Consider the following 20,825-nt stretch of genomic DNA (forward strand, 5'->3'; position numbering starts at 1 on the left):
TATGAAGTGTTTTTTTAAAAAAGGGTAGGCGCACAGAATTTCTCCTCCAGCATTTTTAGTTAATAGGCTTTTTGTAGTGATGTATTTTTCTGTATTGCAGACACTAAATTTCTTAACACTTTAGATTTGATGAGTCCTAGCACAAAAAGCCTTGTTCTGTCCTTTCAAAGGGAAAGTTAGTGGACTAACTCAAAAGAAATGTGTGCGCAAATCACATAATTGAGCAGAAAGGCTAAAGATCTGATAGCAACTCAGTTCACCAGCACTGAGATATTTACAGGGGGAAGAGCTCTGTAGAAGATACTCTTGTACTTTGAATCACTTACTGTATATTAGTTGTAAAAGGTAGCACTATTGAAAACCCCAAAATAGATCTATTTTTAAAAATTGAATCACTATACAATGGGGAAATCAAGTCTGCAGTATATTTTTCTCAATTGCTGGTAGACTAGTGCAACCAGATTTCATGCTTAACTGCTCAAGGCTCCAGTCCTGCCATTGGATCCACATAGACGCTTAAACCCTCACAGATGCAATTACAGAATAAGAGCCGCACAAATATTTTTGTGGTAATTGAGCAATGCATGACTAAAGCAAATATAGTTAAATTGCAGCATTAACCCAATTTACAGTATTTCAAATGCAGGCAGGTTTTGCTGTGAATGTTTTGTGTATAATTCTTTGCAGCCAAATAAGGGGTTTTATTTTTGTTTTTCTGCTACTTATTTGTTAAATTTGAAAGCTTGATAAATCCTGATACTCCCTTCTCAGCCCCCTCCCAGCACAGCAAGGCTTAGCAAGCACCAGAACCACTGCTGCTGTTCAGCATGAAGAGAGGAGAGGCCAGAGGCTGTGTAAGGGGAATCTGTACCCCTTGAGCTCTGCTTTGCTGTGACTGGGGCTGTGGCATGTTAGGCTTATGGCCAGGGTCTGGGCACAACCTCCGAATAATGGACAAGCCCTTTGCCACTGTTATAATCCAGAACGTAGAACAGTGGTGTAGTGTGACTATGCCAGTCTCTGCACTGGCACCTGATCACAGGTAGGGAAGATTCCATCCACTCAGCATCTCCCAGTCAAAATCCCTGTCCTTATGCTTTGCACTGGGTTTGAAGTTAGTCTCATAGGGATACTCATAGAGTACTGGAGATTCTACAGTAAAATGCAAGAATCTTGTCAGGTCTCAGCACAGTATGACTTTTCACAAATTCTTCCCTCCTTGTCTCTCAAGTCACTGTTCTCCATGTGTGAATCTGGCTGAGTGAATCTGGCCTTCTGCACTACAGATACAAATGGCTTATGTTCACCCAGTAATTATCTCCACAGCCAGGGCTGACAGGGTTTGTCACGTGTGTTATCTTTAACTGTCCTGGCTTTGTTCACAATGCCTCATATTAGCAGAACATGCCTCCCATTGGTTTCCTGAGCCCAGTGTGGACTGATCATTTTGCATGGCATTGTCAGAAGCCCCCACCCACTCTTTTTTTCCCCCTGAAGATGAAGGGTCCCAGTAGATAATCCAAAAGAATATTCCACCACAATTACCCCTGATGATATGGACAAAAAAAGTCACATATCAAAAGTAGTGCAAATAGCATGTAAAGTGGAGCAAGGTCTGTGCTAGACTCTCTCCTAAGTCATGTTCCATTATTGTCCTCAAGAAGCTGAATTCTCAGAGAAAGCACTGGGAAGGACAGCATTGTGTAGTATGTGGCATGTGTGGCAGGAAAAGGTGGAGTGGGGGCGGAGCAGCGGTGGAGCACCCATCCGGAAAAATATAAGTCAGCACCTGTGTCCGTATGGTAGTACAAGGTCAGGAGTCCAATTGTTAAACCGCAGAAGAGTGGAGAAGCCATAGAATAACACAGAAACAGTAATGGACACCGCCTCCCCAATGTGCAGGAGATCAGACTCTGTTAATAGTGCCTCCTGCATAGATACATGGTAGGTAGGTGTCTCGCTACTATAAGAATCCTGTGGGCAGGTCCTGGTGTTGGCAGCTAAACCAGTGCTATAGAGTGATTGTTTACTAAATCCGTCAGCAAGAGACTCCAGAGCCCATACATTTGGTCAGGATATGTGACATTAATGTCACATGCCAGTAACTCCCATGCAGTCATGTTCAATAACACACCCAAATCCATGAGCTCAGCAGTGGTTGGTTTGTCATGTGTGTTATCTGTAACTGTCCTGGCTTCGTTCAGTGTGACAATGAATGACCTAGTCTTTAATTGTTCTGCCTATATTCTAGCAATACTGGATTCTGTTGTGTGACTGCTGTATTGTACATGCAGTACATTCAGTGTTGTAAGGCGCAGTGTGGCTGATTCCTGCTGCTGACCAACTCTGTGTACTCTTTGTAGCATCTAGCCCCTGTGTCACTTAGCACTAGATTGTGCCATAAGGAAAAAGCCCATAGCAAGGGATAGCATGTTGTTCGACCACTCCAGGACCATGCCATCCCAATCCCCTTTGCTGTGAACTGGAGGAGTAGCAGATGCTGCTTCTCCCAGCACACCCACACCCACAATATGGCTAGCCCATATTCAGGAGCATAGGCATGCTTTTACTTCCCCTTTGTGCTGTGCCAGGGGTATGTAGTCCAAACTGCAATCTAGCCCTTAGTTTGTACACTAGCCATGGGTATGGACTGATGGGATGGTAGAGTCCGTCCTTTAAAATCTTGCATAAAGTGAAACAAGACATGTAGCCCAATAACATGCACTGAGCTACGTCCCTAATCATAAAGCCAACAGAGATCATTTGAGAAGTCTGTGTTGTTAGTATATAGCAGACTGTTTCACCACAGGGTTTATTTTGGTTGTACAGAATTATTTAGAGTAATACATTGGATTTTTAAGACCACTGACAAGAAACTGGCATGTATTTCTCTTTTCCAGTTGAAAATTCATTAATTATAGAATGTAATATCCCAACTAATTGATATGGGAGTTTACATCCTGCATCAGTGTGGAAGAATTATAGCCGTTTCTGGAGCAGTTTTCCTTTTCCTTTTTTATTGGTTTTGGCAGAATTAATTTTCTTTTTTTAGCGTTTTAAAAATTATTATTATTACAATTCTCCCTTAGGATTAAGTTAGGGCCGCTTTGTGTTAGGTGTTGTACAAATGCCTAGAATAAACTGGCATTTCAGAAATAAGGAAAAAATGTGCAACTTTTTAAATCCTTAAAGAATGGTGAATGTTCATCTTCGTTCAAACACACCTGTTTCTATTGAGTCTGCCTTTAAACATCATAATCACTGTGTGTATGGGAGGTTCAACACCGAATAATAGTCCCTTACAATACAGGGAAAAAGTTCACTCAAATTGTCACAGTATTAAAAATGGCAATAAAAAAAAATGAAGGCAGGCAGGAATGTAAAGAGGGGAAAGAAGACGAATACTACTTTACATTTAGATGTGTGAACTTTATATACTAAAAGCTCCAGGTACAGCTGATCAAAACCATTTCTGGTTGATAAGGTTTTCATAAGATAATAGGGTGTCATTGAAAAGGAAATTTTTCATTTTCCAGTTTATTTTATAAATGAAATATGTTGGGGGGGGGGTTATTTATTTATTTATTTTAATTTGTGGATTTTTTGTTGTTGTTTCAAAACTACAGGTTTTTCCCAATTTAATTGCCTTTTTCCAACTTTTGCCAGTTAGAAACCAGTCAAACTCAAGGGAAATCCACTATTTTGTTACTGTCGCCTAAATTTTGGCAGTTGGAAAGGAGTAAAATTGCTGATAATGTTACTTTTAAAAGCAAAAACCGTTTTTTCCACAATTTCCCCCACTGTCTTAGTGCTTCTGAGCCATTTCCAGCTGACAAACTATAACAAAGTGCAAAATGCATATAGTAGCAATGTCCCCATGTTCTCTCGTTTTTCTTACTGTTTCCCAATTGAAAAAAGTTGGGAAACAATAAGAAAATTTAGGAAAGTGGGAACTGAAACAGTTTTCCATATTTTCTAAATTTCGTACAGGGAAAATTTTTAAAGGGGATTTTTGGAAGGAAAAAATTTTTTTGAGGGGAAAAATCCTCACTTTTCAACAGCTCTAGCTACAATTGACATCTCCTGATATGGATGCTCAAAGTGAGGCACCTGCATCCATATTTAGGCTTTTAAATAAGTGGCCTGATTTTCAGAGGTACTGAACAGCTGAAACTCTCACTGACGTCAGTGGGAACTGTGGTTGCTCAGCATATCGGCTGAATTGGTGGAAGGGTGTTATCGTCTTTTACCGATACAGACCAGAAACATATTTGTACCCACCCACTCCAAAGTAAGTGTAAAGCCTAGAGAAGGGTATCTCTGAAGCACAATGCCTCCTGAGACTGGAATGGTGTAATTTAGTCCAAGGCAGTGCTTAAATGCAGTCTACTAGCTGTAGACTCAATGCCATCCACAGCCTCAGAAACAACTCTGACATCATAATCAAAAGGCTGACAAAGGAGGTGCTGTTGTCGTCATGAATAGGTCGGAATATGAACAAGAGGCTGCTCGGCAGCTCTCCAACACCACTTTCTACAAGCCATTACCCTCTGATCCCACTGAGAGTTACCAAAAGCAACTACAGCATTTGCTCAAGAAATTCCCTGAAAAAGCACAAGATCAAATCCGCACAGAGACACCCCTGGAACCCCAACCTGGGATATTCTATCTACTACCCAAGATCCATAAACCTGGAAATCCTGGGCGCCCCATCATCTCAGGCATTGGCACCCTGACAGCAGGATTGTCTGGTTATGTAGACTCCCTCCTCAGGCCCTACGCTACCAGCACTCCCAGCTACCTTCGAGACACCACTGACTTCCTGAGGAAACTACAATCCATCGGTGATCTTCCTGATAACACCATCCTGGCCACTATGGATGTAGAAGCCCTCTACACCAACATTCCACACAAAGATGGACTACAAGCCGTCAAGAACACTATCCCCAATAATGTCACGGCTAACCTGGTGGCTGAACTTTGTGACTTTGTCCTTACCCATAACTATTTTACATTTGGGGACAATGTATACCTTCAGATCAGTGGCACTGCTATGGGTACCCGCATTGCCCCACAGTATGCCAACATTTTTATGGCTGATTTAGAACAACGCTTCCTCAGCTCTCGTCCCCTAATGCCCCTACTCTACTTGTGCTATATTGATGACATCTTCATCATCTGGACCCATGGAAAAGAAGCCCTTGCGGAATTCCACCATGATTTCAACAATTTCCATCCCACCATCAACCTCAGCCTGGTCCAGTCCACACAAGAGATCCACTTTCTGGACACTACAGTGCTAATAAACGATGGTCACATAAACACCACCCTATACCGGTAACCTACTGACTGCTATTCCTACCTACATGCCTCCAGCTTTCACTCCGACCACACCACACAATCCATCGTCTACAGCCAAGCTCTGCGATACAACCTCATTTGCTCCAACCCCTCAGACAGAGACAGACACCTACAAGATCTCTATCAAGCATTCTTACAACTATACCCACCTGCGGAAGTGAAGAAACAGATTGATAGAGCCAGAAGAGTTCCCAGAAGTCACCTACTACAGGACAGGCCTAACAAAGAAAATAACAGAACGCCACTAGCCGTCACCTTCAGCCCCCAACTAAAACCCCTCCAACGCATTATTAAGGATCTACAACCTATCCTGAAGGATGACCCAACACTCTCACAAAACTTGGGAGACAGGCCAGTCCTTGCTTACAGACAGCCCCCCAACCTGAAGCAAATACTCACCAGCAACCACATACCACAGAACAAAACCACTAACCTAGGAACCTATCCTTGCAACAAAGCCCGTTGCCAACTGTGCCCACACATCTATTCAGGAGACACCATCACAGGGCCTAATAACATCAGCCACACTATCAGAGGCTCGTTCACCTGCACATCCACCAATGTGATATATGCCATCATGTGCCAGCAATGCCCCTCTGCCATGTACATTGGTCAAACTGGACAGTCTCTACGTAAAAGAAAAAATGGACAAATCAGATGTCAAGAATTATAACATTCATAAACCAGTCGGAGAACACTTCAATCTCTCTGGTCATGCGATTACAGACATGAAAGTCGCTATTTTACAACAAAAAAACTTCAAATCCAGACTCCAGCGAGAAACTGCTGAATTGGAATTCATTTGCAAATTGGATACAATTAACTTAGGCTTGAATAGAGACTGGGAGTGGCTTAGTCATTATGCAAGGTAGCCTATTTCCCCTTGTTTTTTCCTACACCCCCTCCCCCCAATGTTCTTGTTAAACCCTGGATTTGTGCTGGAAATGGCCCACCTTGATTATCATACACAATGTAAGGAGAGTGGTCACTTTGGATAAGCTATTAGCAGCAGGAGAGTGGGGTGGGAGGAGGTATTTTTTCATGCTTTGTGTGTATATATAATAAGATCTTCTACACTTTCCACAGTATGCATCCGATGAAGTGAGCTGTAGCTCACGAAAGCTTATGCTCAAATAAATTGGTTAGTCTCTAAGGTGCCACAAGTACTCCTTTTCTTTCTACTAGCTGTGTTTCAGTATGCTTAAGCTAAGTGCAAATGAGAGACACAATTATATATACTGCAAACTTTCTGTGGATAACAGTTTAATATTAACCTCTTGGTGGAGTTTGTTTTATGATACAAAACTAGGTCATGTAAATCTCGACTGTCTCAGACAGGATCTCCTTGAAGTCTTTAAAACCCTAGCACTCAATCCCAGAAATTCTTCCCTTTGGTGCTAAGGGGTTAATTGGAATATCTGTGAATGTGTGTTGGTAGAGCTGATATTTGGATATCTTCCAGAATTTTCAGATAGTGAATGATACATCTAGGGAAGAGAGAGAGTCCCTAAAGGATACAAGGGCTTTGGGAAGGCGATCACTTAGTTGCTCTTTGCTTTGACTATCTGGAAAGTGGATAATCAAACACCTCCTTTGAGAAAATATAAAGCCTTTGATTCTGGAAGTCCCTGTGCAGCACACAACAAGGAGCACTAGGGTAACCTATGTGTAGTGACAAGGGTAAAGTTAAGCATTGGTCACAGCCCTCCATGCTGAATGAAGGCCCTTGCATACCTGTTTCCTTACTCTTATGAGGGCATGGTAAAACAGGGCTGGGTTGTAGGAGGAGAATAAATATGAATGAGGAGACATGGCCCTAGATTCTCAGCTATGCCCCATATGCACAGGGCACAAGAGAGCCATATGTTGCTCCCCTGTCCTGGGACCAATTGTATGCCAGACCAGCTCCCAACAGTATTTAGGGCAGCTTCGTGGATTTAGAGACTGCAGATATATTCCTGTTTTCCTAAGCACTGTTCTGGCTGGCAGTTCTGAAAACACAAGCTTCTTAACATTAATGCTCATTATTATTATTTTACTATCCTTTAAAATTTCTTTTTTCTTCTCAGTAAAAATTATGTCCTATAACCCAGTCTTGTTGGCTGTAAGTGTGTTGTACTGTGCTGTCTCATTGAACCCAAGAAAGTCTGTTCAGACAGTGATTTAAAATGAAGATGAAACAGTCCGAGCCAGCACACGGTTTAGTGGACTAATGCTCTCAACTCTGGTACATGCCAAGTATTTGTTTGATTATGTAACACAGAGATAGGTGAAGTTTATTTAAAGAAGGTATATTTGAAGGACTTTCAACTGATCCACATTCTCCAAGTGTAAAAAAATGGATGCATATGACTTTTTTTCTCCCAAGGATTGTTTGGCATTTTAATGGGAGATTGGATTTTTTTTACCTATGTTTTGCTTCATAATATACCAACTCTTAACTCTTGCTCTTCTTTCTTTATGCTGTCCTCCTAGGTCACATTCGACTGGGTAAGATGTGTATTGCCCTTCATAAATACTGCCGTTGTCTTTGGTATGGCTTGTTTAACACTGTGCCCTCTTTCCTTTTAATATTATTATCCCAGATAAAAACATGTTCCAGATCAGCCACAACATCTTGATTTTTATAGTGTGATCAACCTAGTGGGGTTATGGCTGGAGTATGTGAAAAGACCTTCAGATTGGATTCAGAATGTTGTTTACACATTCTTGGATAGATTAGCCAGGGATCTCAAACTCAAATCACCACGAGGGCCACATCGCTGACACCGTCCATGAGGCCCTGCCTCTTCCCATCCCTTCCCTGCTCCTATTCCAACCCCTTCCCCAAATCCCCGCCCTGACCCTGCTTCTTCTCCACGTCCTCCCCTGAGCGCATTGTGTTCCCACTCCTCCCTATCCCTCCTGGAAAGTCCTAAGCCGTGCCAAACAGCTGTTTGGCGGCGGGCAAGTGCTGGGAGGTAGGTGGAGGAGCAGGGACATGGTGCGCTGTGGGGGGAGAGGAGCTTGGCGGCCGCAGGAAATAACTCCGGGGGGGGGGAGTGGGGGTTGGGGAGCTTTGCGGGCCACAGAAAATAACTCTGGGGGGTGAGGGGAGCTTGGCAGGTCGCGTGTTTGAGACCCCTGGATTTGATTCAAAATTCACATAATGGAGTTCAAAACATTGTTTCTCTCAGGCAAATCCATTTACATACAGTTCTGTTATCTCAGCTGTCCCTTGTTATTTGTAGAGGTTGGCGTATAAACAGCAAAAGCTCAGTACAAATTGTGTTTGGACAGCAGAGTTTTGTAACTATCATATCACTGATTAATTACCACCTTTTAAGTGAAACAATAATGCCCAAGTCCTGTCCTAAGATATACTGAGAAACTCCTGTTGCCTTCCACATGCGTCCTGAAGACACATTCAAGGGTAGAACATGGCCCTAACTAATAAAAATAAGCAGGTGCTGAGCCTGCAAAACACACACAATTGTGTTTAAGTTCAAAATGTTCAAAGGGCTTCCAGTAGAGTTGGGTTCCCTTTCACAGCAAATATCAAAATTTGGGGGCAGGGGGAGTGTTTCTGAATCAGACTGGAACCAAATATTGAAACCCTTTATGAAACAGAATTACCATTCTCCACCGAACTCTGCTCAGCACCTAACGGGTTGAAGCTCCCACAGCTGTACAGGCCCCTTCTTAATAAACTCACTAGAGTTCTTTGGTGTCTCATGTAACGTTAACAGCTGCAACAGTCACCATTCTAGGCCAGAGCTTCTCTCATCCTATAAATTCAATAATTTGGAGTGGCAAGAATACACTCTCCTTATTTTTCTTTAAAGAAAATAAAATTGCATTGGTATGAGGAACTCAGCAAATTTTCTCCATACTCATGGCATCCATCACATGGCCCCTCCCAATGAATCCTGTTTTAATGTAATTTTGGATTAAATAATCTTTTTGTTTAGAGCTTATATTTGGTACATGTCTATGATAGTTGATGAGCAGCCTGCTCTAAATTATTCGGATAGGAAAGGAGCAGAAAACTGGAGCTATGTGGCACAAGAACAACATGGAAAATATGCTTGTTTCATTTAACCTGGATTGTTAATTGTTGCAGGCATTAGTAGGGGGTTCAGGAAAAGTGTATGTGATCCATTGCATTTGTGGAATGCTTGGGCTGTAGGGTTTGTACTTTTTAAGGTTGAAAGCAGTGTGAAATAGTTGAATGTTAAAACCTTGTTTTGCGTTTATTACTGAATGGTTATTGGTGTATTACAGTATGTTAGGGTTTTTAAACTATCTTAACTAGAAAATATACAATAGAGAACATACCTGCATTGGCAGGAAGATGGGTTCATATGCCCAAATAGATCTTTCCACGTCTAATTTTTTATTTTATGTCTGTGTGTGTGATTTCTCCCCCTCCACTTACAGCAGTTTCATAGATAGACTATGTAAGTGCATGTCCAATTTATAAGGAACATTATAATGTACAATTTATGTGACTGTTTTTGTGTTTTTAATTGTTATAATCACTTTGGTTTATAAGGCTCAAATCCTGGTGCCACTTAAGGCAAAGCACCCATTGTAAGACCAGGATTTGGCTGTCAATCAATAGTGAAAGTAGCAATAAATGGATTTTTGGTATAGTACATACTCTTCCAGTATATGAAGTACTCCTAGCCTGCATATTTAAATGTAGTTGGGAGCCGTTCTTAATTTCAAATAAGAGAAAGTTTTATGTTCACTCTTAAATCCTAGAATTTCATTTATTCACCACCTACGGAGTTCTTTACAGGCTTTACTCTTCACAGGGACTAGAAAGGCACTTTCATACCCCTCTGCGTGATATTAGACTGCACATGCCTTGCTTTTGTGAACTGAAAAGGTTTGATTCCATTATTGGATTGTTAGCAGGAGATACTCTGTGCAGTTCTTCTGAGCCCTATTCAGCCTCTTGATCAGGTGCAGAGGTGGTGGTGCACAGATGTTCTGTGATCAAAGTGAGGAGAAGAGCTCTTTGCAGCAGGAGCTGAGTACCAGCGCTCTGAATTAATAAATTGCCGTGTAGACTGTGTGCTGATCATGTTGCAAACTGTTGCTCATAGTGCTGTCTTTTCTCTTTCCTCTCCCTTGCTTTCACATGGCAGTTACTCTATTCGCCATTCCATAAGTATGCCTGCTATGAGGTAATAATGTGCCAACATTATTTGTATACACTAAGCTGAAGTAAAACCATATATACTTTATTTGGGGATTTGCTTTTCTTGGTCCTGACCTTTCAGCTTTTACTTGCATAAGTAGGCTAGTTTAAATCAATGGGATTACTCATCTGAGTAAGGGCTGCAAGACTGGGCCCTTTGGTGGCTTTTAATTTATTAACTATTCGAGTACTGTACAGGCCGTTAGACAAATGAGAGGGAGCTGAGAAGAATTTGAAGTGGATGTTTATAGATCCATATTATCGAATGTGAAATTTAAATATTTTCACTGCATCTGGGAACTGTGCTATCATGTCAATGGGAGCAGTATCTGGCCCTTTTCTTTCTAAGTATATTTATTAGACAAATTTCAGTAAATAGAAAGGAAAAAATAAACCTTAAGGACTAAATACCTGATCAGATATCTGCTTCAGTATTGTTTGGACTTACAGGGATCAATAGACCATGTCTTCTCTTCACTTGTTACAGTAAATGAAGAAGGGCAATATGTACCCAAAGGAAAGTAGTGATGCCAGAGGAGTCTGTTAGACAGTGGGTCATGATTAATAAATCAGAACACTGTAAATGGGTGGCTAAGTTGTAGAGTTAGGAGCAGAAAATGAGGGCACTAACTGTGCCATTCTCTTACTTCTCCAGGATTACATCTCCTGGCTCAGCTGTGAAGGCCAACATGTTTCTTCCCACTCCCCAGGCCTGCTTGCCTATACCCCACCTATCTGCATGGATAGGGAGTAGTAGCCCCAGGGATGTTGCTGTAACCATGATGGGAGTAGTCCAACTAGGAGATCAAGGGAGCACCTTAATCCCTCTGCTTGGGTGACTATGATCCATGGTCTCACCCTAAGACAGAGCATATGCTTATCACATCTCTTACGCCCACAGCGTGATTGTGATCAATACATTTTTCTTTTCCGCTGGCAATATTAAAAATCAAAAGCATTTTAAAAAAAGCTATGTTCAGTTTTTGAATAAAATAGGCTGGCTGGCAAGAGGACTGTCACTTGTGCTGACTAAAAAATCAGACTCCTCATGTTCATTTTATTTCTTCTAAGGTATTTTCACACCCATGACTCTCACTCAAAGGGCTCATTTCTACCCTCTTTGGAGTCAGAGACAGAACATCAGTTGATTTGGTTAGGGGCCGAACTGGGTGTAGATAGATGCACACTAAGGGCTTACTGCCACTTAGGCACTTTAGGTGCCTAAATCCCAGAATCAGGCTCCATTGGGATTCAGAAACCTCCTGCTCAGCTGCTTCCAAACAATGCAAGTGTCTAAAACTGGTCAGCACCTACATGTTTGTTAAAAGTTCCATAGGCGCCGGTGTTTGTCTGTGTGCGTGCATGCATGCTGCAGCCGCATGCCAGGTGTCCCGACGCCCTACCAGTGATGCACCGATCAAGGGGAAATAGGCATTCTTCTGCTAACGTGCCTGCAGGCCCTGTTCTAGTGAGCAGGCTCAGCGCTCATCTACTGGACTGAGCCCCCACAAATGAACTTACACAAAAGTTATGAAGGAGGTTCTCCTTCTCTCTTCCCTCCAGCTTATTGCCAAAATGGCACAGGCGCCAAACACCAAGAGACAGCTGCCGCTGCGAATCACAAGCAGAAGGAGGAACCTTTCTGCAGCTGGAACTTAGGTGCCCCTTTTCTAGAGGGGGCAGGGTTTAGCACACACCTCGGTTTGGCATCTCCCATTGATTAGCTTAGTCAAGGAGCTCCCTAGCATGCTGGCTTTTGTGAACCCCATGAGGTGCCTGTCTGTTCCCATTCATTGTATTGGAAGCCAAGGAACCTAACCCAAGATTTGTGAATCCCAGTGATTTTCTAGATGCTTAAAAGTTAGGTGTGGCAATGTTCAGTGCTTCCATGCCTCAGCTTCTTTGTCTCTCTAGCCCCTAGGGCCTGATCTTGCGAAAGGCTGAGATCTCTAGTTTCCATTTGAAAGCAATGGGAATTGAAGGCGCTCAGCACTTTGAAGGATCAGGCACTAAATTACAATGATTTTTAAAAAGTCATTTTCATTGAATTTCCTACTATTCACAGACAAGTTTATTTCAGGGGGACAAAACAAATGGCTAAAATCAAGGAAATGCAGAATTAAGGCCAGCAGTCCCTTGGATCTTAGGAGGATACTATAAATGTATCACAGCATAGAGTAGCTGTCATAGAATAGTAAATATTCAGTTTAAATTATTACACAGATTCTGCTCTTGCAAATTTGTAGCTTAAAAAAATTCTCATCAGATTAGTGCAATTGGATTTGAATGACAGCAGCACAAGCGTCTGCTAGTAGTACACTACTGATGTGTGGTTGCACACTGATAACCAGTCTTCGCTCTGTGCTGGGATCATTGTCTAGCAGAAATTGGGAAAATAAACCATGCCATTACTGTACACAGGTTCAGAACTGACACTTTCCTTTTTATCGTGTTTTTCCTCTTAGGAATTCTCCAACTTTCAAATCGTTTGAGGAGAAGGTTGAGACCACTATCACAAGCCTGAAGGTAATGATTAGGAGCTGTGCTTGTTAAAGTGACAGCTTAGTCATCACTGTCACTTGTGTCAAAGGCAGATTGGATTTCATCCTTCCATGAAGGATTTCATAGAGCTGTAGTGCAAGGAAAGAAAAGGAAGGCAATATGCAGAGAAATATTCTTTCTTTGCTTCTGGAATGCCAAGTAACAAACTATATTGTCTGTCCGCTTAAATAAACCGTCTCAACCAATGCCCCCATTGAAACAGGGAGGGTCGGGTGCTTAAATGGGGTGAACTGATGGATGGATCTATGCCGATTTACACCAGCGTTGGATCTGGCCCAGAGTTTTGAATGTCAAGTACTAACTTCCCAGCTAACATCAGTCTTTTCTCTGGATTGCCTCAAAACTGTGTAAAAGTCTGTACTGAAGGAAAAGTAAAGTATGACAACCTTGAGCTACCCCAATGATTAACCGTTGAGAGATCAGACATGAGGCAGTAGCACCTTTCCGTGTTACCACACGAGCAGAGCAGAGCCGGGCACATTTGAAAGGCGCTAGCCTTTGCACCATGCGGAGGGTGAGCAGAGAGGCCATCTTCCAAGCTGTCTCGTGCTTCTGATGATGATGCGTGCATAAAAAATGCTGCTTGGTTCAGTGTGGTGTAAAGATTCAGTGGGATCACAAAGTGCATTCTTTCTTTGTGCTGACTAGAGCTATATTCATCAACCTTCAGTCTTGAGAAGAACTGAAAATGTTTGTTGCATGGGTGCCAGTGTCCCAGCCTCACTCCACAAGTGGGAAGCTAAGACGCACACAGTCAGCACTGGGAACTGAAGTCAGACCGCCAGGCTCCTAGGCCAGTGCCTTAAATATCCTCCCACCTCCTTCACTCCTACCACACTTTCACTTATCTCTCTATGCTCAACTGCCACAGTCACCCAAAAGAAACCCTTTTAAAATTGTACATTATGCATGAATGAGCTTGGAATTGCTGTCTAGTCGGGGCTGTGTGCGCATCCTGCTTAATCTTTATCCTCCCTGACCACATGCTTAATTTATAATGAAAGGCTCAAGCAATTAATTACAGGGGCTCAAGTAATTTTTTTTACATTCATAACTGATGCAGCAAGCCTAGAGGTGCCAGGGCTCAGCCCTGGCCCAAATTAAGTACTGCTCCCAGCATACACACCTGTATAAGGAGGTGCAACCATCACATGAGCCCCCATGACCCCCAAAGGCCATAGCAGGATTCTCTGGGGTTTCCATTGTTCTCATGTCAGTCCCCCTTATCCATCGAGTGGGTTTTGTACATAATTATTTGCTTATAGTGAGGGTAGTTACTAGAGCTAGTGTTAGGCTTTTTAGTCCTGTTCGGTATTTATACTCCTTGTTAAGGCTTCACTAAGCCTTTCCTGCAATGTTGAGGGCCTACCTAAGATGGCCAAAGCCAAGTCTACTGGTTGAAAGCTGTGCACCTCCTGCTGCTCCATCACTGTCAAATGTACTTAGGGTCTGCTTCAGCAAGGGGCAAGTCCCCAATCAGGGCCCAGTGTGTCAACTACACCAAATGAATGCAGGCAAGTCACCTCAGCTCACTTCTTAGAGGCCGTTCTGAAGGCATCAGCCTCTGACACTGATCTGCCTGTGGAACGGACCCTGAGATCCTGGTCTAATTCTGCTAAGTTTGGAACAAGTAGGCAAACAGGGTCTTAGCTAAATCATCCCATGTTATTGAGTGCTGAGGGTGCAAGTAAACCACCATCTAGGAGCTCTTCAGTCTCATAACTGAGGTCCTTAACCCTAGAGTCATGGGTAAGGGATCAGCTCCTATATCCAGAGAAACACTGAAGTCAATGCCAAGCCTTCACGGCAAACCTACTGCGACTTTCACATACATTGTATCTCAGCATTGTTTTTCTCCCTTGGCACCAAGGAACAAGAGGAAAAAACAGTCATGATTTTTCAGCACCATGGTGATCAGGGAGGTTGATGGTGGTGATAGCTGTGGCCACTGTCTCAGTATCAAGTGCCTCTCTTCCCATACATCTTGCTGTCTCTAGCCTCCCTACCTCTTCAGATAAGGCTAAGGCCTGCAAGGGGCCAGAACTCCTCTACTTTCAACAGCAGCAGACTTTCCAGGGAGTGGGTCTGGAGGCGAGCAGAGGTCATTCTCCCATGAAGAGTGACCTAATGAGGTCTTGAGGAGGGGAGAACTTCCTTATAAGCCTTCCTGCAAAGAAAGGGGATGGAGGCATTTATTTTATTGTATTTTAAAAAGCAAACACTGGTCTCCAGCAGTCTGATGATGTCCTGTTGTAAGATTGCCAGAGCTGATGTTCCTTGGTGATCTCACTAAATCAAATGTTAATAACCTTGAAATTAGACTTTAGGCTGGACAAAGGGGCCTGAGAGTTATTGCCCAACTCTCCCTGAAAATCAATAGGGGCTGGGCATCTAACTCCCTGGAGTTCCTCTGAAAATTAACCACAATTTACAGATGAGACACAGCGGTGGGGGGAGGTTGGAGTTGCTAACACTTTGGAGGATAGAGTTAAAATTCAAAGAGATCTTGATAAATTTGAGATGTGGGCTATAGACGACAAAATGAAATTGAACAGACACAAATGTAAAGTGCTATACTTAAGGAAGAAAAATTAAATGTGCAAATACAGAATGGGGGATAATTGGCTTGGCAGCAGCACTGCTGAGAAGAATCTGGGAGTTGTGGGGGATCACAACCTCAACAATGCGATGCTGTTGCAAAAAAAGCAAATGCAGTTTTGGGTTGCATTAACCGAGGCATAGTGTGCAAACCACAGGAGGCGATAAAACCACTCTATGCCGCGCTGGTTAAGCCTCTGCTGGAGTACTGTGTCCAGTTTTGGTCACCAATGTGTAAAAAGGATGTAGAGAAACTGGAAAGGATCCAGAGGTGAGCCACAAAGATGATCAAAGGGATGGGAAATACAGGCCATATGAGCAGAGGCTGAAGGAAATGAGTATGTTTAGTTTGGAAAAGAGGAGATTAAGGGGGGATATGACAGTGGTCATCAAATACTTGTAAGGCTGTCATTAAAAAAAAGAGAGAGAGAAAAATTGTTCTCTTGCCACAGTGGGCAGGACAAGAGGCAATGGGTTCAAATTACAGCACAGCAGATTTAGAGTAAATCTCAGGGAAAAACTTCCTAGCTGTAAGAACAGCAGGACAATGGAACAAACTGCCTAGGAAAGTCAGGGAATCTCCTTCACTGGATGTTTTCAAAAGGAGGCTGGATAGCCATCTGTCTTGGATGGTTTAGACGCACCAAATCCTGCATCTTGGCAGGGGGTTAGACTAGATGACACTTGTGGTCCTTTCTAAACCTATGGTTCTATGAACTACACACTGGATCTCAGCTAGGGGAATCCAGTAAAGCGGCTTTTATCTGTCACCTTAGTTCTGTTTTTTAGCTATTGTGGGCCAAAAAAAGAAAAGAATTGTAACTGGATTTAACAGCTGCATTTTTAGGGTGTCCAAATTCAGGTGCCCCATTGTCTGAGTTGCTTTAAATTTTGCAGAAAACTTCTACATCAGTCCTAGATCTCAGGCCAACGTGACTTGTGGCTTTCAGAAATGGGTCCAAAATAAGGCTTATAATGGAAAATCATTTGCAGGCTTAATCATGGAGCAACTGCTGCCTGTTCATAACATGTGTCCATATCTATGGTCAGCCAATGTTGTTGTTTTTTTTCTTAAAACATCATCTATTTCCATTTGCAAATATCAGTAAAGAGGGAATGTTTTGTAAATGCTCCTAGAATTCATAGAGATTTTCCAGCTGTGGCCTGTATTGCTCTGGGCAAGGTACTTACAATCCTGTACCTTATTTTATAGCTCTCTCAAACTAGACAAGCTGATCCTGTTCTTCATCATGTATCAGCAAATGAAACAAAGGATTACATGGGATTAACCCTTTGGAGACAAAGGACACAGAGTACATTTAATTATAATCATCTTCCTAAGCATTCACGTGGCTGAGCGTCTGGAAATGCTGTTTCAGCTGTAGAAAGGGGTAAAAATATCCCACTCTATCCACAGACCTGAATCCACTTGCAGAAGTGCTGCCACGGCCACAACTCAGAACTAAGGGACACTCTCAGGTTAATTCAAGGCAGCAATTACTAGTTTAATTAAGTCTAAATCTGCTGTTTGTCCAGCGGAGGAGTAGTTAAAGAAAGCAAATGCTTGGATGAGATGAGGGGACAAATGTGCTAGGGTTTGCCAAAGCTTTATTTACAGATTGAACATCCTAGCCTTTGCTAAAATCTTGTCAGGAAAATGCTGCTTCAAACAGTTTTATACATAGTTAGTTACTTATTTTTAGTTCTTACACTCACTGTTTCTCCATAATCCATGTCTCTGGAGACAGGTTGATGCTGTGCATTTCCCTCAGGTGCCTCATTCATGGGACTTACTTCAGAATTTATTCAGAAAGTAAATTTAAACAAACTTGGATCTGATTTTTTTAAAAGCCCTTAACACCGCTTTGTTTTCTCCAGTTATCAAATTGATTCTGTTGACTTCAATGGGTAACATCTACTCACTACTGCCCAATTCTGCCACCATTACCTACATTGAATGGTAACTTATTTTGCAGAGAGAGCCGTTGCTTTAATAACACAGTGAGCTGCAACTCAACATATTAAAGAGAGGAAGAATCTAGTCCTACTGAGAAATACAATAAACAAAACATACTCATTAAAACAACAACATACACCCCTATGCTAAGGCTGAAATTTTCAAAGCACCTAAATGATTTGGATGCTCAGTTCCCATTTAATGTAATGGGCACTTAATTTCCAAATACCAGAGGCAGCTTTGAAGAACTCAGCCTTGATATTTTAAAATGTTGTTTTTAAAAAAACAAAAGTATCAAAAGCTCTGAACACAAGCCCATTGTGTGCTTTGAAGTGCTACCTACTCTGCAGGGTATGAGAACATACACTTCCTCTATCTCCATAGAAAAGTAAGTCAAATTCCTTTTAAAACAAAACATTGAGTGTGTGAGGGGAGGGGAAATAAGCAGAATGGAATGAGAAAAAAATCACTGTTTTCTTCACTTATTTGCCATATTTCAGACAAAGGTTGGAGGGACAAGCCACAGTGGGGGGAGTTTTGAAGAAGTTCTCAGTTCTACTGCCCACGCCAGCACTCGGGGCTCTATCACAGGCACTCCGCTTCCTGAGAACGACGAGGAGGAACTTCAGTGTTAGACTGTAGCCCCTTGTGGCCAGCTGTATCCTACCTGGTGAGACTTAGCCCCATAGTTTTTTCTATGCTTCCTTTCTACAGCCAGCTTGAGACATATGGCTTTGTAACCTCTTGAAAACGGCCTTACCCATGTGATACTGTGGTCATTCTTCCAAATGTATTGGTATTTTTACCATTAAGCATTTTTATACTCCATAGAAATTGCACACACCATCATTTCTTAATGTTCCAATTTCTATAATGTAACCAAACAGTTCTTGCTTTATGGTATTTTTCTCTCCACACCTCTGATCCAGTTGTTAATTTCTTTGATTATTTATTTATTTAATTAAAGGACTGAATGTGTTTTTAGTATGCATGTTTCCACTGATGATGTAACCCCTCTCATTGACACAACAGACAGATGGGTCTAGGACTGTGTAAGGATTTCTGTTGCCAGCAATAGCCTGTCCACCAGCTGTCCACCAAATTATACTATGCTCTTTACTGAGAAGAATACAAACATGACCTGAGCTGCTTAAGGAGTCAAACAGAATCATTTCTTGTTATACTGGAGCCTCTATTCCTTTTTCACTTCCGCAGTCTGTCTTTGAATTTCCTCTCCTAAAGAGGAACCCAATTATTCAGATGCAGACTAAGTTGATCACAGTTACTGTCCCAGAGCAGGAAACGCTACAGTTGAAAAACATGTTCTGTTACTTGCTGTTTGATAAGACTTTTGATGCTGGGAACCAATTTCAGTATTAAACCAAAAACACAAACTACCTGTTTGCCTGCATACCATCTCACTGGATGAGTATGTGCTTCAGACTGGGCCAAATTGTCCTGGGTTACTGAACTTCAGGGCATAATTCAGATCCTTGAATGTTAATTGCTTAATCTCCAAGAAACCACAATCATCTCTTGGATTAGATGCAGCATGATTTGTTGCATTATTTTAAGAGAAGGAACAGTAAGGTTATTATAGTATTGTCTGCCAGCCAGCCATTGGTGGCAGCAAAAGAAAACTTTGTCTAATCTGCAGCCTGGTTCCCCAGACTGAGATGAGCACAAGCCTATCAAGTATGAACATGAATGTGGGGGAGGGGAGAGAGGAATTTAGCCTGCTTTTAAAATAGGCCTCTTTAATTTCATCATACTGCAAAGCTTCAAATCAACTTTAGCCATTCTGTATCCTAGGCTTTGCTAAAAGCTTGTCAGGAAAATCCTGTATCAAAATGGTTTTTACAGGTGTTCAGTTTTTTTTGTTGTGTTTTTAATTTCTTACACTTAAAATTCTCCCATGTGACAAGTTGATTCTGAACGCATCTCAAATGCCTCTTTAATGTGATTTAATTTGCTTTTTGTGTAACACATTAAAAAAATTTTGTGACAAATTGCAAGTTTCTGTTGCAGCATTAATTTTTATTTAAAAAAAAGTTCTAGTTTGTGTAAATGAGTTTTTTAAAATGTGTGTCTGCCTTGTGTGTGTTTATTAGCAAGATGCCCCTTGTAATAGTTTTGTTCTAATAAGATGTTACAATGGAAATACAAAAAAAAAAGTTGCAGACAGATGGTTTGGGCCAGCCACACAGTTTATAATATCTATCTGAAATGGGTTTATTTTTCCCCCATCATCAATAGTTAGAAACATATAAACCTGATAATAAAATTCATGCTTTATTATAGGCATTTCAAATAGGACTGTACTTGCTACCTGCACAGTGTGCAAGAGTTCTAGAAGGGCATTTTTATACCCAAAAATTTTGTGGATTTTCAACAGCATATTTAAAAACATCTCCCCAGCCTCTTTTCCTAACTATTAACAAAGAGTGGTAGCCAACTGAGACATCTCTATGGTTTTGTCTACCCCAAGCATTCCAGAAATTAAAAGCAAAAAATAACCCACCAGATTTAAAAAAATGAAATTCTTTAAATCCATTTGGATTTAATTATTTTACTTCCTCATTTTTCAACTTTAGGATTCACATGTTCAAGCCTTTCCCTCCAACTATGAGTGCTTGAAATCAGATTCTGGTGTATTCTCATGACTCTAGGGTCTAGGACTGTAAGAGAGAGTCACAAGATTTGCAGTGCAACAGTAAGTAGAAGACAGGGTCCCATTGCTGTAGGCCTTCAGGCTGGAGTTAAGTTCGTTCTTCTAATTCAGTGTATTTATGACAGTAATACATCTTTGGGAAAGAAGGAAAAAATACCCCTAGCTTCCTAATTATTGTTAGGAACTGTTACAAAGGTAGACTCCTCTTTTGCTAGACTCTGAGATATCTGTGGCTGGAATCAGAATTCCTTCAGACTTACCCTGGATAGTTAGTTAGGCTACATTTGGGGGGTTGGGGGGGAATAGTTGCTGCTGATTGGCTACAAAGTGTGCACCCACCTTATCTAGTCTTAAAACTTCCTATTGTTTTCATTGGTTCCTCTCCAAACCCGCTTGTTTGTTTCATCCACTTACATCTTTTCTTTTAGACAGCAAGCTCTTTGGCAGAAGGAACTGCTGCCATTCACTAGTAAAATAGGGCTCCAACC

At 41.8% G+C, this 20,825-nt stretch overlaps 1 protein-coding gene across 1 annotated transcript in view; it reads left to right on the top strand.

Moving 5' to 3' along the window:
- TPD52L1 (TPD52 like 1) overlaps window positions 1-18,323 on the top strand; it is an 84,999-nt gene extending 66,676 nt beyond the window's left edge. The window contains exons 6-9 of the mRNA XM_077811729.1: window positions 7,837-7,851; window positions 10,497-10,535; window positions 13,015-13,075; window positions 18,167-18,323. Of these exons, the coding sequence (XP_077667855.1) occupies window positions 7,837-7,851; window positions 10,497-10,535; window positions 13,015-13,075; window positions 18,167-18,301 (250 nt within the window). The 3' untranslated portion in view covers window positions 18,302-18,323. The remainder of the gene's footprint in view (window positions 1-7,836; window positions 7,852-10,496; window positions 10,536-13,014; window positions 13,076-18,166) is intronic.
- The last annotated feature ends 2,502 nt before the right edge of the window (window positions 18,324-20,825 follow it).

Source organism: Eretmochelys imbricata, chromosome 3 (genome assembly GCF_965152235.1).
Source record: "Eretmochelys imbricata isolate rEreImb1 chromosome 3, rEreImb1.hap1, whole genome shotgun sequence".
Classification (NCBI taxonomy): Eukaryota; Metazoa; Chordata; order Testudines; family Cheloniidae; genus Eretmochelys; species Eretmochelys imbricata.